Below are 16,521 nucleotides of genomic sequence, written 5' to 3' on the forward strand. Positions count from 1 at the left end.
TGTCCGGGTGTCTCCCTCCTGCAGGTCAGTGAACTTCTGGGCACAACAGCCCCCAAGCAGCAGGCTACACTCACTGTGTGCTGCCGCGGGGAGGTGGGCTGGAGCTCCCTGGGACAGCAGCAGACTCTGAGTCAGTTTCTGGAATACAAACTGAACCCTGAGTCTGTTCTCCCCAAGATGGAGGGTGTCGCAGAGTTCACAGAGTATATCTCTGAGACGGTCGACGTGCCCTCGCCTTTTGACCTCCTGGAGCCCCCCACGTCCGGGGGCTTCCTGAAATTGTCCAAACCGTGCTGCTACATCTTCCCCGGCGGACGCGGGGACTCGGCTCTCTTCGCCGTGAACGGCTTCAACATCTTAGTGGACGGAGGCTCCGAGCGGAAATCCTGCTTCTGGAAGCTGGTTCGTCACTTGGACCGCATCGACTCCATCCTGCTCACGCACATCGGCGCCGACAATCTCCCGGGAATCAACGGGCTGCTTCAGAGGAAGATAGCGGAGCAGGAGGAGGAGCGGTCTCAAGACTCCACCAACTACAGCGAGTGGATGAAGAACCTGATCTCGCCCGAGCTCGGTGTGGTGTTCTTCAACGTGCCGGAGAAGCTCCGAATGCCGGAATCTAATCTCAAAGTGAAGCGCAGCATCGAAGAGGCCTCCCTGACTTTGCAGTACCTGAACAAACTGGGAGTCAAACCGGAGCCTCTGTTTCGAGTGGTCAGCAACACCATTGAGCCCATCACTTTGTTTCACAAGATGGGCGTGGGCAGGTTAGACATGTATGTTCTCAACCCCGTCAAGGACAGTAAAGAGATGCAGTTTTTGATGCAAAAGTGGGCTGGCAACAGCAAGGCCAAAACGGGTATCGTACTGCCCAACGGGAAGGAGGGAGAGATATCCGTGCCCTACCTGACATCCGTCACAGCCTTAGTGGTCTGGCTTCCTGCCAACCCGAATGAGAAGATCATCCGGGTGCTGTTCCCTGGGAACGCACCGCAAAACAAGATCCTAGAGGGTCTGGAGAAATTAAAGCACCTCGACTTCTTGCGCTATCCTGTTGCCACACAAAAAGATATTGCCTCCGGAGCGGCTCCCTCTGTTATAAAACAGACCAAGTTGAAGCAAAGAACAGACAGCAAGGAGAGTCTCAAGTCATCCCCGAAGACTACTGCAAAGGCCCCAAAGAAAGACAATGAGGATGACGTGTCAGCTGCCACAGAGGCAAAGACTGACTCTGTCAAGGAGAATATAGCTGAGAAAAAAGAGGAGACGAAGCCCACTAAAACTATCAAATCTAAAAGTGATGTGCCAGAAAAGAAAAAGCTCCCGAAAGAAAAATCTGTGAAAAAGCACCCTAAGGAAAGGGTGTCAAAAATGGATGAGAAGAAGGACAAGGAAAAGAAGGAGATCAAGAGAGTAAAGAAAGATGACTCCGCTAAGAAAGATGAAAAGAGAGATGTTAAGTCCAAAGACGACAAAAAGAAGGAAACATCCAAACCGGAGCTGAGAAAAATGACAAGGCCTGACCTGAAACCGTTTACCCCCGAAGTCCGAAAGACTTTGCACAAAGCTAAAGTGTCGAGCAAAGCTAAGGCTGGAAAAGCCAAAGCAGCAAAGACTTTACCTGCTGAGCCAAAGGCCGAGGAGCCAAAACCTCAAACTGTTCAACCTGAACCGATGGAGAACGGAGCTGCTGAGGCCGCGTCTGTTCCCTCAACCCCTGAAGACCTCACACAGGATTTTGAAAATGTTAGAAAAGCTGCAGTTGTAGATGCATCAGCGGAGCCTCGAGACAGTAATGAGCTGACCGCACAGAGCCTTATCCAGGAGAAGCAGGAAGCATCCGAAATTCCACCTGAAGCAAAGTCTCCAGAAGAGGAGCCGTCGGCCCCAGAAGCTGAGGACAAAACGTTGACACAAGAAAGGGAAATGGAAGAAGCTCAACGGTTTGAGGATGAAGGAGCAGCATCTCAGGATGAGGATGAGGAAGAGGAAGAGGAGGCGGCCCCGCCTGCCGATAAGAAAACAGAAGAGGAGGTGGAAGAAGATATGGGAATAGGTGAAGAGGAAGATGAAGCCAAATGGAAGGAAGCAAAGGACGACAGTCTCGACAGGAAACACGAGTTGGAAGGAATGGAGAAATCAGAACAGCTTTCGGCTAAGGTGGTGACAAAAGAGGAGCTACAAATGATTCCGTCAGAGGAGGACGAGGAAGTGGTGGAGAAAGCTGAACTGGAGGAGGTAGAAGATTTAGATGATATAGCAGATGAAGAGATCAAACCTTATCATGCAGCTGAAGAAGAAATGGTCAGTGGACGAATAACCGCTGAAGAAGAGGAAGAGGAGGAGGAGGAGGGCTACCTGTCCCATGTCGGAGGGGCCACAGCCCCCATAACCTCGGTAGTCCACGGGGCCGGTGCAGCTGAGCCCATCTCCTACATCCAAGACGAGACCATCCCCGGCTACTCTGAGACAGAGCAGACCATCTCCGACGAGGAGATCCACGAGGAGGCAGAAGAGAGGATCCCACACCTCCAGTACGACGTCGCCGCCTACGACATCTCCGTTCCCGATCAGACTGAATCATTCGTCAACGTTCACGGCGCGCGGGAGATGCGAGCTGCAGCCGCGACCGAGAGAAGCTTCATCGTCGGCGTGCAGGAGCAGGTTTCCGTGTTCACTAACATCATCACCGCTCCTCTGGCAGAAGAGGAGCATGTGTCCTCTGCAACGTCCATCACGGAGTACGACAAGGTCTGCTCCTTCCCCGACTCCATTGCCGAGGACCAATCTGCGGCGTCGAATGCAGCACCGGCAGCCGAGGAGCCCCCCAGGAGGCCCGTCACCGCGCCCGACGCCAGCCAAGGCAAAGAACAGCCCCGCTCCGCGGGAACCCTCTCCCCGCCGTCTTTAGAAGAAGACAAACGATCCAGGTCTCCTTCCGGTGACTTTGAGCTCCCCGGCACGGACGTGAAGATGCCAGCCGGCGCTCCCGAAGCTCCCGACGAAGAAGAAGAGGAAGAGGAGGACGAAGACCAAACTCCTAACGTAGACATTTCCCTTGAAAAACTCCATGAGGGTTACGCTTCATCCCAATTATTACAGCGCAAAGAGACGGATATTGAAAAGCTCGCTGGCTCCATTTCTGCACAAGACACTGAACCAGTCCACCTACCAGTTGAAGCAGAACAGGTAGATGCAGTTGCACCTAAATCTATTTTATCTGTTGTGCCTACTAGACCTTTTGGATCAGACTCTGTGACGTCAGAGAGTGAGGAGCGCTGCTTCAGTCCAGATGATGTCACTGTGAAAATGGCCTCCCCTCCACAGTCCGAACCACCGAGTGCAGCTCCATCTCCTAGTCGTCAGTCACCAGCAGAAGAGAAGCAGAAGGTCCTTCCTGATTCAGAGGAGCCCCTTGAAATGAAAAAGACAGACTATGCAGGAAAAGAGACACAAATAGTTGTTGCTGAACAGAAAGCAGATCAGCACGAAGAAGACGTTTCAACATGTTTGGACGAATCATTTGAGAAAGACATGAAGGAGGTTCCAGTGATAAAGGAGTCAGAAAAAGACACTTCATCCGTTCCAAAAGAGGAAGGCAAACGGTCAGAAACGATCCCTTTTGTTTCTGCGTCTTTAGGAGAAGTTCAGCCAGATGGAAAGAGGGATTCACTTATTTCATCTGGAGAAGGTATTAAAGAGGCCGATGACATGGTCAAAGAAAAAGAACCCAAAGTGCCGATCACGGGTACATTTACGGGGATTCACGATGATGATGATGATGATAAGAAGGATGATAATGATGATCCTCCAGATACATCCCAAACCATCAAAGCAGAACAGGAGGGGAAAAAGGACGTCACTTCTTATGTCCAACAAATCAAGGATGAGCAAAAACAAAAATGTGTCATCCAGGAAGACGTTCTGAATGTGACGTCCATCACGGAGGAGACAGAAGACAAAGAGGCGACCAAGAATGATACGGCCGATATCAAACCCATTAAAGAAGAGCCTGAAAAGGACCTCACTCCTGAAGTCACAACCAAAGACGCAGACATAGAAGCTGTCGCTTTTGAGATCGAACAAACCAAAGATGAGCCAAAACAGAGAGATGAGGATTTTCACCTCAAAAGCAAAGGTGAGGTGAAGGAAGCCAAGCTTGAAACTGATGATTTGTATGATAGTGATATTTCTGACATTAGCCCGATAAAGTCTGCAAAGACAGAGACTGAAGCAGTGCACGCCACAGATATCAAGCCTTTTAAAGACGAGATGGAGAGAGATGTAAAGAAGGACGATATTCCCACTATTGTACATTCTACAGATCAAAAACCATCTGATAAAGTGATTGAAGAAAAGAAAGAGGAAAAAGAGATGGGGTGGGGAAAGGAAGAGAGAGAAATCAATAGAGAAGAAGAAAGTATTGGTAAGAGTGATACGTCTGCTACCATAAAAGAAGAAAAGGGGCAAGTGATTGGTAAAGATGCTGTCTCAACCATCAGCCTGGGTGAAGAGGAACCTCCTGCTGCCAAGTTAGCCACACAGCATGAAAAAGATAAGGAGACAAGTAAAGATGATACTTCTGACACAAAACCCTGCGAGGGGCAGGAAAAGGATGAGGCAAACATCTTCAAACCTACCGCAGAAGACGTAAGTAAATACGATACCGCCGCTATGATCCTCACCAAGGCAGAGGAAAAAGACAAAATGCCAAGGACAGAAGATCCTTCTGCTGCTACACCAACACTGGCAGAAGACATGAAACAAGAGGAAAGTAAAGACGACACTACCGCCACCATATTCATCAAGATGGAAGCGGAGCATGTTCAATTAAGAAAAGATGATGACGTCGCCGCCGCATCCAGCATGGCAGACACAAAAGAGACACTTAAAGAGGCCATTAAACCAGTCGGTGAGGACCAAGCGGAGAAAGAAAGAAATGATGCTGTCACAACCCCCGAGGACAAATTTCTTATCAAACCGACCATTCAAGAGGAAAAGGTGACGGATATCGGTGGAGATAGTTGTGTTGTTAAATCAACGGTGGAAGAAGAAACAGAGAAAAAAGCAGAAAAAGAGGAAACTTTCACTGAGGAAGAAGTTGTCATCAAACACATCATGGAGGAAACATGTACAGTAATAATTAAGGATGACATTTGTGGTATTAAACCTACAAAGGAGGAAGAAAGTAAAGACCTTTTTGCTGTGAATCCCCCTAAAGATGAAGTAGAGATGAAACAGGTTACGTCTGATTTCAAATTCATACAGGAGGAGGCAAAAGAAATCCCAAAGGATGATATTTATGATGAAGATATTAAAGTAACGGAGAAAGAAATGGAGAAAGAGAAAGAAGAGCGATCTGATTTGGGATCCATTAAGGAGCAGAGGGATGATACTTCTGTCAAAAACATTTCTGAGGTTAAAGATCAGGAGCCGGCTGGTATCTCTCATCACAAACCCATTCAGGAGGAAATGAAAGATAAAGAAACTAAAGAAGATGAGACTACGAAGGAGAAAGAAAGTGACTCCAGTGTGGAGCAGCCAAAAGAGGCAAAAGAGAAAGAGTCCTCTAAAGTTGAAACCATCCAGGCGGAAGGCCCATGGGGCAGCAGTGACACTGAATCCGCCAAACAGGAGACCCGCATAGACGTTTACACTCCAACATTAAGCACCAAAGATGAGAAGAAAGAGAAAGCTGATCATCTTTTTGGTGCTGAATCTAAGAAGGATGATAAAAAAGAGGTGGATCTTTCCGTGTCTCAGACCTCGGAAGACGAGAGAACGAAAAAGGATGATGTTTGTGAGATTTTGGATGAGCGTGAAGGACCCTTTGATAAGCTTACAGGAGCTCAAGTCGAGGAGGAAACTTTTGGTGCTGCAGACATTCAGCGAGGAGCCGATAACATCTGTGTTTCTCCCAGCTTCACCCCGGAGGAGAAAAAAGCAGCAACGGTCGTTATCAGTCAAGAAGAGAAAATAAAGAAGGAGGAGAAAGAAAAAGATGACACATATGTGGCTGAACTGAGCAAAGAACAGAAAATGGAAAAAGAACAAGAAAAGGAATACAGCTTTGAGACTGATGACACTAAAGATGAAAAGTTGTGGAAAGGAAAGGATGCGGCAGACAAGACGGCAGATGAGATGACTCGAGACTCACCTGATGGAGACCTCCCCAGAGAGGAGAAATGGGAGAAAGAGGAGTTACAAGAGAAAGACTTTGAGAAAACCATCAAACAACCATCACAAACTGAGAATGTATCAGGAGAAGCAACCACGGCATCGATGTCCGATTTAAAATCTGCATTTGTGGTTCAATCCTCCGACGAAGACAGGGGACATGAAGAGGAGGAGGAGGAGGAGATTTGTATGGGAGGAGCAGGCTCCAGACCTTTGTCGGTGGAGCAGAGACAATCAGAACATGACATCTTGTCTGCAGGGCTGCCCTCATCTCAAAAACCACAGACGAGCGAGCACCCTAAACCGCCAGCGTCAGAGCCAATCACAGGGATCATACCGACATTCACCATGCAGGAGCCCTCCCTGGACGACGACTGCAAAGAGTTTGGCGTAGAAGAACCCACACTCTCGCCTGAAGTAACCAGGGCTGCACCCTTCGCCAAGCCTGAGCCCTGGTTTGACGATCACACATCGAAGGAGACGACTTCTATTCCTAAACCAGAAAAGGCCTCTGATATACCAGCAGCCAGAGAAGAGCCGGCATCAGACTCAGTTGAGCAAAAGCCAACGTTGTCGACGGTATCGAGTACCGACAGTCAACCCAGGAGCTCTACGCTCTCGAGCACCGAGAGCCAGTCCAGTGTTGAGGAACCGCCACGACGAGAAGAACCAACCCCGTCTCTGACGAGCTCAGCAGTTGGTGGAGCGGGAAAAGCAAAGGTGGAGGAGAAGCCAGCAAAGGAAGCGGAGAGGGAGATGGAAGGAGAACGAGAGGTGGCTTCTCCCGGATTATCACAGCCTTGCTCGTATTTTATGTTGGATTCTGAGGACGCTGGCCAACCAGAAGTTGTTGAGTCAGAAACTGCAAAAGTGACCTTGGAGAACGGAACGGCCAGTGGAAGCACCGGAGAGGAAAAGCACACCTTTGGTGCGTCCAAGTACGATCCAGATGAAAAGCCCATTCCAAAGGGTCACGACTTGGACTCTGGAGAAGAAAGCGAGGTTTCTTTGGGTTTCGGTCACGACTCTGATATCGGCATTGATGACAACAGGAGAACAAGCCAGTCAGAAGCTGGAGGAGCCATGTTCGTCCTGGACGATCAGTACAGAGAAGAGCCTCTGTCCTTCAGTAGAGTCGACTACGGCCCGGTGGCCCTCGCTGAGAGTGAAAGCAGCCGTCACCACGCCGCCTCTCCTAGATATGAAGACAGAGAAAAGGGCCAAGAGGAAGAGTGTGAGCGAGAAGAAAGACCAAACACACCTTATGTAGAAAAGAGCTTTTCGTCCGTAGACATGCGAGATAACAAAATGTCCCAGGCTGCTGAGTCTTACTCTTTCAGTCCCAAAGAGGATAAACCTGAGAAATCAGAGAAGGAGAAGGAGGATGTGGAGGGAGGTGCTGCAGCCGCAGCTTTTCCAACCGGAGCGACGGGAGAGAGCGACACGCTGTCTGCCGGTGCTGCTGCTCAATCGGCATGCGAATCATTAAGACAAGAAACATCATCCCCGCCATGGAGCCAGCCGGCTCTCGGGACACAAGTTTCTGCTGCCCCCGTAGCTTTTGGGGAATTCGTGGAAAAAAGAACAGAGAAGGAAAGACAAAAATCTGCTGAGTCACTCAAAGACAACACAGAGTCCTCTGATCATGAAAAAGAGGAATCTCCATCTGGTCGGCGTTCACCTGCAGAAAAAGACATTTTAACTCAACAAGCGTCCCCTGTAGAGAAAGGAGAAGCTTCACAGGCTCGGAGGACTGCGTCTGCCGCCACCTTCTCAGGTCACGAACTAGATGACAATGTTTTGGCGTCTGAGAATATTTCAATCAGCACCTCTGCCTCTTGTAAATCAATGTCAGGATTTCCTGACAGAAAAGAGAGCCTGATAGATAAGAGGTTACTTGTCGAAGGAGAAGATTTTAATGTTGATGATGATGAGGAGGATGATGAGGATGAGGATGAAGAGGAGGAGGAAGAAGAGGAGGATTTGAGTGATGTAGATGTAGAAAAGGGTGCCAGAGAACAGTCTGAAAAAGAAATGTGCAGGTGTGCTTCTGGTGATAGTGCTACGTTAGCACAGGTAGAGGACTCAAATAAAAAGTCTCTTCTGCCTCTTAAAGATGAAACAGCCTGGAAACCAACACCTGACGGTGCCTTACCTTCAGACAAGCAGGACGAGAGTAAAAAAACATCATCTCCTGAAACAAAGGGAGCTCAAAAAGATGATGATGATGAAAAAGATGATGCATCAACACTTCCAGGGGCAAGGAGTGACGGTGCAGCTAAAACAACACCATCATCAGACCCAACTGTGTGCAGAGTGGACCAAAGTGGTTTCACTACATCCGATGCTGCCAAACATCCCGAAACAAAGAAAGCAGAGGACACTGACCGAAAACATTTGTCTCCTGAACCGACCACAAAGAGAAGGTTGTCATCGGCAGAGGACGTGTCCTCGTATGAAGCACCGCAGTCCAAAAGAGGAGAAGACGACCGAGCGTCTCTGTCGCCAAGCTTTTTGAAAAAGGAAACCGGTCAACCGACCAGCTCGACCGCCAGATCACCGCCTGGAGATTCAGCATCCATTTCCAAGACTGCATCTAGTCCCTCCCCTCCTCTAAGACGTAGCTACTCCGACATCCGACCCGGGGCTTGTTCTGAGCATTTCTACACTGAGAATAGTCAAGTAGGATTGAAGAAAGATAAAGAAGAAAAGAAGGATGACTATTACAGCCAAAGAAATATCGAAGATGAGGGTCTAGACGGGAGGCAGACCATAGATATCACCACGAGACACGAGGAAACTGCCTCATCACCGTGCACATACACCACCTTAACATACTCTACGTCCACATACTCCTCCACGTCGTACAGTTACTCCTTCTCGCCCTCAACCACTGCCTCTTTGAGCAAACCGCTTGGAGACCAAGTCCAAACTTTAACAACAACTTCAGGCTCCACAGTACCTCTAGACAAAGAGGAGCCATCAGCGGAGTCTCAGAGCTCCTGCTTTGGAGGATTTCAGAGAGATGAGTACATGGAGGTGACAACCAAACCCGCAGCAAAAGTGTCTTTACCTCCCAGCCTGTTGGGGGAAACCAAACCATCGTACCCATTCCCGTCTACCACTGCCAAACCAACCGACCTTCAAAGCGGGTCCGCAAAGCCTGAAACTGAATCAAAGTCAAGCACTGACTGTTTTTATATGCTAGAAAGCGACGTTACGACATCCTCCGCCGCCCCACCCTCGCTAACCATGGAACCCGTGCAGGTGTCACAGAGCGTGTCAGAGGCTTGCTTTGAGGTGTCTCCACTGCAGAGGGATCCCTCTTCTGACAATGCCTCCCAAGAGTCGTCAGAAGACGAGGAGCCTGTCACACTTGAAATGGAGGACAGCACCCTACCGTGTCTTATTGAATGTAAAAAAATCCCAGCGGCTGAGCAAAAGGAAGCGTTCTTGTTGATAAGTGAGTCGCATGTGGTAGAAAGAACGTCGGACACCAACACCTCTACTACCGCCGTGTCTAAACATGACGTGGTGATGGAAACAACGCCACATACAGCCTCACGTGATTCACTCAGTGATAGTGGAGCTTGCAAAACCACATGTGCCACAACAGATGTGTCCAAATCAGAGGACGATAAAGAGAGAAAGGAGAAATCACAGGATGTAAAGGGGGAAACCGCGACCAGAGCAACTGCACCTTTGAAGGAAGAGGAGAAGGTTTCTGAAAAAGATGAAAAGACGTTAACTGCTGAAGACCGTGAAGTCAAGCAGAAAATAGAGGAAACGTTGCGTAAAGAAGGCACAGAGGAGAGGAAGACACCCGCTGATACCAAGATGAGTGAAAAAGCTGAAAATGGTAATAAAGGAGAAGTGGAAAAGATCGAGGACAAAAACCTTCTGGAGATTCCACCAGGGAGATTAGAGGTGAGGAGAAGGAGCAGTATATCTGATTGGGAACTTCTGCAGAGGCCTGAAGACTGCCCAAGTGCTTCTCCTCAAGGCTATGGGGATGATGACGAGGAGGAAGAGGTGGGGGGGGCTGTGGAATGGATGACAGCTGTCCACAGTGCTGCTAAGTCCACCTCGAAAGATACCTATCAGACAGAAATATCAGGCAAAGGAGGCGCTAGGGCCGAACGTCCTTCTGACCTGAACACCTCCTCCTCTGCTTCCTACGCAGGCCACTCCTCCTGCGATTACAAACATCGCAAGGGAGAACTCTCCCCATCTTTCATCAACCCGAGCCCTCATCCCCTCTCCAGTGACGAGGGCGAGGAGGACGACCTCAGCGACCACTCCCAAGAAGGAGACGAGGACGACCAGGAGCAGCACTCTGTGAAAAGAAGGTCGCACAAGCAGGGGCGCCACCACGCTTCCCCCGGAGATGGCGGACAGGCGCCGCACCAGCTGCCCGGCGCAACGTCGTCTGGTTTGGCAGGGACATTAGCCGGGGAGGAAACGCCGCCGACATCGGCGAGCGAGTCGCTGCCTTCGCAGTCTGATTCCGACGTTCCTCCGGGGACCGAGGAGTGTCCATCCATAACGGCCGAAGGAAACCTGGACTCGGACGAAGACGCCGAACATCTGCCTGTAGACAAATTATCCGGCGCTGGGGGGGGTCACCATCCTCCATCACCGAGGTCAGCTCAGAAGACCCATGACCCACCTCCTACCCCGATGACGGACCCTCACCCCCACTCGCCGCACCCGGACGTGTGCATGGTGGACCCAGAGGCTCCGCTCACTGACCGCAGCATCGCAGAGAAACCTCTTAAAAAGGAGCACAAGGCCACTAAGGGCCTCAGGAAGGGCAAGCCCAAGTCGGCCTCCCCCGCTCGTAAGGGGGAAGTCAGGAAGAGGTCCTCTACTCCAGTGAAGCAGACCTCCAAGGACTCGGCCTCGGCTCGCTCAGCCTCCCTCAAGAGGAAGGACACTGACAGAAGCTCCAGGCTGATCAAGATGTCGGAGACTCAAGGCTCCAGGAGCGACATCCTCAACCCGGGAAGGGGCTTGGTCAACGGAGTCAAGAGCAGTTCAGGTGCGTTTACTTGTTCTGTCATTGGGTAATTTGTTCAGTGGAGGGACGAGTTGTTCTTCGCTACTGTCGTTCAAGGACTGGTACTTCCCTGAAATGCTGTTTGTATCTCGGCTCTCCTCCAGGGAACAACCCCCAAAAAGCTGGCTCGGCCGTGCCCCCCGGACCCCCCATCTACGTCGACCTGGCCTACGTGCCCAACCACTGCAGTGCCAAGAACGTGGACCAGGAATTCTTCAAGAGGGTGCGAGCCTCGTACTACGTGGTGAGCGGGAACGACCCGGGGAGCGGAGAGCCCAGCCGCGGAGTCCTGGATGCCCTGCTGGAGGGCAAAGCTCAGTGGGGGTCCAATTCACAGGTGCAAGTCAATTATTTAAATGCAAAGCTTTGCAACCCTTCCTAAATATCTGTGGGGTTTAAACTGTCAAACTACCTGTCTCGCCTCCCATCAGGTGACTCTGATCCCGACCCACGACTCTGAGGTGACCCGGGACTGGTACCAGCAGACGCATGAGAGGCAGCAGGACCTGAACATCATGGTTCTGGCCTCCAGCAGCACCGTCGTCATGCAGGACGAGTCCTTCCCCGCCTGCAAGATCGAGTTCTGAGCTGTGCCCCCCCTAACCCCCCCCCCCCCCCCCCCCAGCTCCCTCCTCTCATGGTACCGGTCTAAAACGCATTTGTTGCAGTCCTCAAAGCACTGAAGTCGAAACTGTGTTTATTATCTCTCTTATACAGGCACTTACAATCGTTTTCTTATAAAATCATCACGTTGGCTTTTGCGTCAAATCCAACAGAAAAATTAACATAATTATTCCACAAAAGCAAAACACCAGTGATGAGGGAGGAGCAGTAACAAAACCATACAGCTCGACTACACGCATCAGTTAAAAGTTATGGCGGCACACGTCACACCTCTGCCGGGTGTAATGGTCCCCCGTTCACTCCTTGATGGCTGAACGTGCAGACTCAACCTTTCTATTTCAACACAGAGTTAAACGACATGAGATACTTTGTGATGATGCAAATGCGGTGGTTTGTGAACCCGCGTTTGATGAGAAGGTTTAATTAAATAACTCCTGATCGGCTACATTTCACCGCCTCGGGGGGAGGATGGATGCAGCGAGCACTGACCTGTGAGAAATGTAGCAATGGAAGCTCGTCCCTCTGGAAAGTGCAACATGTATGCGTATTGTTGGAGTTGTTGTCGCAGGAGGCTTCTTCCACGTGCCTTCCCGTTGTGCTCTTGGATCGAGGGGGGTGGGGGGCGGGGTATTTCAAGGACGCGTCAGACATTTTGAAGCGGATGCCGCAAACCAGAGGGCGAAAGAAAAACAGAACGAGTTCACAACTTTGAAATAGAGACGGAGCGGTACGCTAAATGACCTTGGAGCTGCGTTATCCAGGTTAGCATTAATGCCACATTCTGAGATGCCACTTTTAAACAAATATGAATGTCTTTGAACAGGAAAATAGGAATGCACTTTAAAAGTTGGATTTTTATTCGTAGTTGGAGCACAGAGAGCGAGCGCGTTTGGAGGAGCTACATTTTAGTTGTGTGATAAAACAATGTACCGCTTGTTCCTCCAAACTAAGCTAGCAGTAAAGAACAGCATATTAGTTCTGACGCAATTACCGAATAATAATCCCACAGTAATATTTATAGAATGAGCATGAATGATTACGATTGTACTGGGCGTAAATACAAAGGAGGAGTTGTGTGTGTGTGTGTGTGTGAGAGCGTAGGACACACAGCTCACTGTGAAAGGTCTTTCAGTGGGTTCACACACACACATGCCCGCGGTTCATTTAAGCAACTTTTATTTCTTCTTTTATATCTGAGTTGTTAGAGTAACAAATTTACATTTGCAATTAATCCTTTTTTTAATTTTCTCCAAATGCTCGCTGAGAAGCAAATCTTATATTCACATTTTACGTTTCAATAACATTTTTTGCCAAGATGAATCACTGTTGTTTATTTTGGGCTGGGTTTCCAGAAAGAACCCAGTTTGACTTTTTGATGACGTAACGATACTCAGAATATTGCCAACTAGAAGCAGGAGGGATCTCCGGCTGAACTTCAAAATACGACACAGCCGTTTCCTCCCGTTAAAGGTTAAAGGTTAACTCCAGCGAATACCTCATCTTCCAAGGCCCCCCCTTCACCGAAGGTGTCCCTCACGCACTCCGTAAGCCTTCATTGCATCTCATCCTTGTGATCGTTCAGAAGCGGAGAGCTGTTATTTATTTTGGGGGGCAGATTGCAGGCTGTGTATTAAACAGCTGGGCACGCACAAGTACCCCCCTTAGTCTGGGGGGGATTTGATCAACTAAAGGGCACTTTGAGACTGAGGGGGTCTGAGAGGGTTCAAATAAATCTAAATCAAGCTTTTCATTTCACGCAGCAGATTATTTTAGACGGCCCGACGCGTTGTGACGGCTCGGAATAATGTTTTTTAGTTGAGCCTCAGTAGAAAGCTGTGAATCCCTTTGGGAAGGACCTGTATGGCTATACAGAAGCTGAGCGCACTATAGAGATCTATTTTTCTGAATGTAAAGTCGATACTACCATGAGGATGCTGCTGGATCAAAACGATAGAGGAAAAAAACAAATCAAAAACAGCCACACCGGCCTGGACGGAGACGCGTGGTAGGATTGATTACACAATCAGCGCAGACAAGGTTCTCTGTGCAGGAGAGGGTCCATTTCACATCGAGCGTATCCCAGAAATATCAACTAATATAAATACAGAACTGCAGCTGCAACTCGATCCTTTTTCCTGACGACAACTTGAAACCTCGAGGAAATGATGGAATGAAGCAAACGTGTAACGAGGAGTTACGCGTAGAGATCTGAAAGATGTGACGACCTTTCCCCTCGATGTTCGTTTTAGCTGCTTCTGCTGACCTCACGGTCCAAACTGCAAACTACTCGAACAGAGAGAAATAAACAGAGCGCTGACGAGTAGACAGGGTGAAAACAAAGATGTGCTTGGTTCAGTTTCATCGCAGTAAATGCATCGAAGTAACGACATGGTGTCACCTGTCCATCTAATCTCTCTGCATGTATTTAATTTAGTTATAACCCTGAATGTACTTGGAACATGGAAATATTAAAAACTGCAATGTTATTTTAAAGAGGTATATTTGAAGAAAAAAGAACAAAAAAAACAAGCTAATTGTCTTAACTGGTACTGAACTGAGATACAGTGGTGTAACACTGGGCTGTGCTTTTATTGTTTCCCTGTTAACATGTTAAGAAGACGCTGTATTGGTAGTTAAGTTTGATTCCCTCCCTTTTCTTTTGCATTGTATTAAGCTTAGTTACGATTTCTTCCTCAGCGCAATATTCAATATCGCTCTCTATAAATCTAACTGGTAAAACTAGAACTACTGCAGAGTCATTGTAAAAGGGAACAGCCTGGTGATCATCTATTAAAGTACAATAAATATAAAAGTGTGTCGTGGGTTTTGTTTGTCGGTCTATTTACAGGTTGATTTTTCGATCAAGAGTATTAAAAACAATAATCACATTACACGTGAAAAATGAAACACAGTAAATTGTGTTCAAACAGCTAACACACAAGAATTATGCACTTATACACTGCCATACACATTTAAGTTATAAACTTCACAAAGAACAATACCCAACATGTTATCATTGTTATTCATATTATCCATTAATGTGTCAGTCAACATTAACAATCAGTTCTTGGATTTGGAAACTAGAAAGTTGTCTTCATTATTCACGTTCTGTAATTTCTATAAACTTCCGGACTCCGATAGGGACGCTAGGACACACAGTGAATAATGTGTGAGGGTAAAGTTATGTGTTCAATGATTGTGAGTGTTTTAGTTTAGTTTTAGTCCCTAAAAGAAAAGCAACTGCCTGCGAAATGATTTAAATTGTGTTTGCCTAGTTTTACGAATGAAGCCGATACAAAATCAGGCTTTCACATCATTTACATCTCAGGTTAAATTTTAAATTTCACACCGGCTGGTGTGACTGAAACTGCAGTCACACCAGCCGGTGATGGAAGGATCCTGATCTACCTTTGGGTTGCTTTTCTATCTAAAGGGGAAGAAGAAATCCTTGAGGAGCTAGTGGGGTGACTGAGGCTTTGCTGCTCGCCCGCCACGTGCGCCCTCCCGGTTACCATGGCGATGCTTTTCGACTTTGGACTGGGGTTATGGGGGGGCGGCAGTGAGGAGGCAGTGTGGGTGGGCACTGGAAGGTCTGACTGGACACCTCCCGGCCCTCCTGTCGGGCTTGGGATGGAGACTTGACGAGGACGGTTCTCTCCTCGGCACAACGACCCATTGCTCTCCTCTCGTCCTCCCACTTCTCTGAATTTACATTCGGCTTTAGGGTTTAATTAGCTGGGTAAGAGCTACGAGGCAGTCGGGGGCACGGGGACGTCCTACAGTGGAAAATAACAGCAGGAGTTGTTACGTGAGCCTCAGTTTGACGTTCTTTTTCCTCACCTCTTAACCTTCGTCCCCCAATAGACAAAAACTGGAGGGGAGCCGAGTAGTTTGAGCACATCTGTAGCGTGCTTCTGTAATAATAATCTCCTCCAGAGAGAAAACCTTCTAGCCCACTTATTTGTTACTTTTCCTGGCGTCCCTTTATTTCTGTTGCCAACAGCATGAATTATTTATATTTTCTGTTCTACAACCGGAGTACCATGTGTTAAAAGGTCACAAAAACACAAAAACAATAGCCGTGAGCACCATGAATGAGGGAAGCATGAGACAAGGGTGTGTGTGTGTGTCTGTGTGTGCGTGCATGACCTCACAGGAGACGTGGGAAATGGAGATTTGTGTGTTTGTGAACGCAGGGAATAACGCCTGAGAACGAACATTCAGAATGACATCATCTTCTGGCCTCCGGTGAGTCGGCGGTCTTTTTGTCTCCGCCGTCACCCAGCTTCGCTCGGGAGGACTCATTTACATCTGGGGGTGTCACCATGGCAACGCATGGGAGCAATAGGAGGAGGTGTGAGTCATCACTATTCTTAAAAGCTCTTTGGCGAGTGGCATTCAGAGAGAGAGGGGGAAAAAAGACAAGCTCAGAAAATGATAAGGAGAGAAAACAAGGAGAGGAACTATGGAACTAAGGACGAGGAGATGGCAGGATAGGAGAGGAGGAGAAAGTAGAATTGACTAAAAACAAACGAGAAAGGAAGAGAGGGAAGGAGACTGGTGACAAGGAGCTTTGTTTATGGATGAGTAAAAGGTTTCAGAGTCCAGACTGACGATTAAAACAAAAACACCCCCCCCCCCAGGACATGAATCTCAAGGAA

The 16,521-nt window shown here is 48.5% G+C and overlaps 1 protein-coding gene across 2 annotated transcripts in view; it reads left to right on the top strand.

The window, feature by feature from the left end:
• The window catches only part of map1ab (microtubule-associated protein 1Ab), a 48,074-nt gene extending 33,402 nt beyond the window's left edge, over positions 1-14,672 (top strand). For both annotated transcript variants that reach the window (XM_040163755.2, XM_078083203.1), the window contains 3 exons: positions 25-11,218; positions 11,341-11,573; positions 11,668-14,672. In XM_040163755.2, the coding sequence (XP_040019689.2) occupies positions 25-11,218; positions 11,341-11,573; positions 11,668-11,823 (11,583 nt within the window). In that variant the 3' untranslated portion in view covers positions 11,824-14,672. The remainder of the gene's footprint in view (positions 1-24; positions 11,219-11,340; positions 11,574-11,667) is intronic.
• Positions 14,673-16,521: the final 1,849 nt, after the last annotated feature.

This window comes from Gasterosteus aculeatus, chromosome X (assembly GCF_964276395.1).
Source record: "Gasterosteus aculeatus chromosome X, fGasAcu3.hap1.1, whole genome shotgun sequence".
Taxonomy (NCBI): domain Eukaryota; kingdom Metazoa; phylum Chordata; class Actinopteri; order Perciformes; family Gasterosteidae; genus Gasterosteus; species Gasterosteus aculeatus.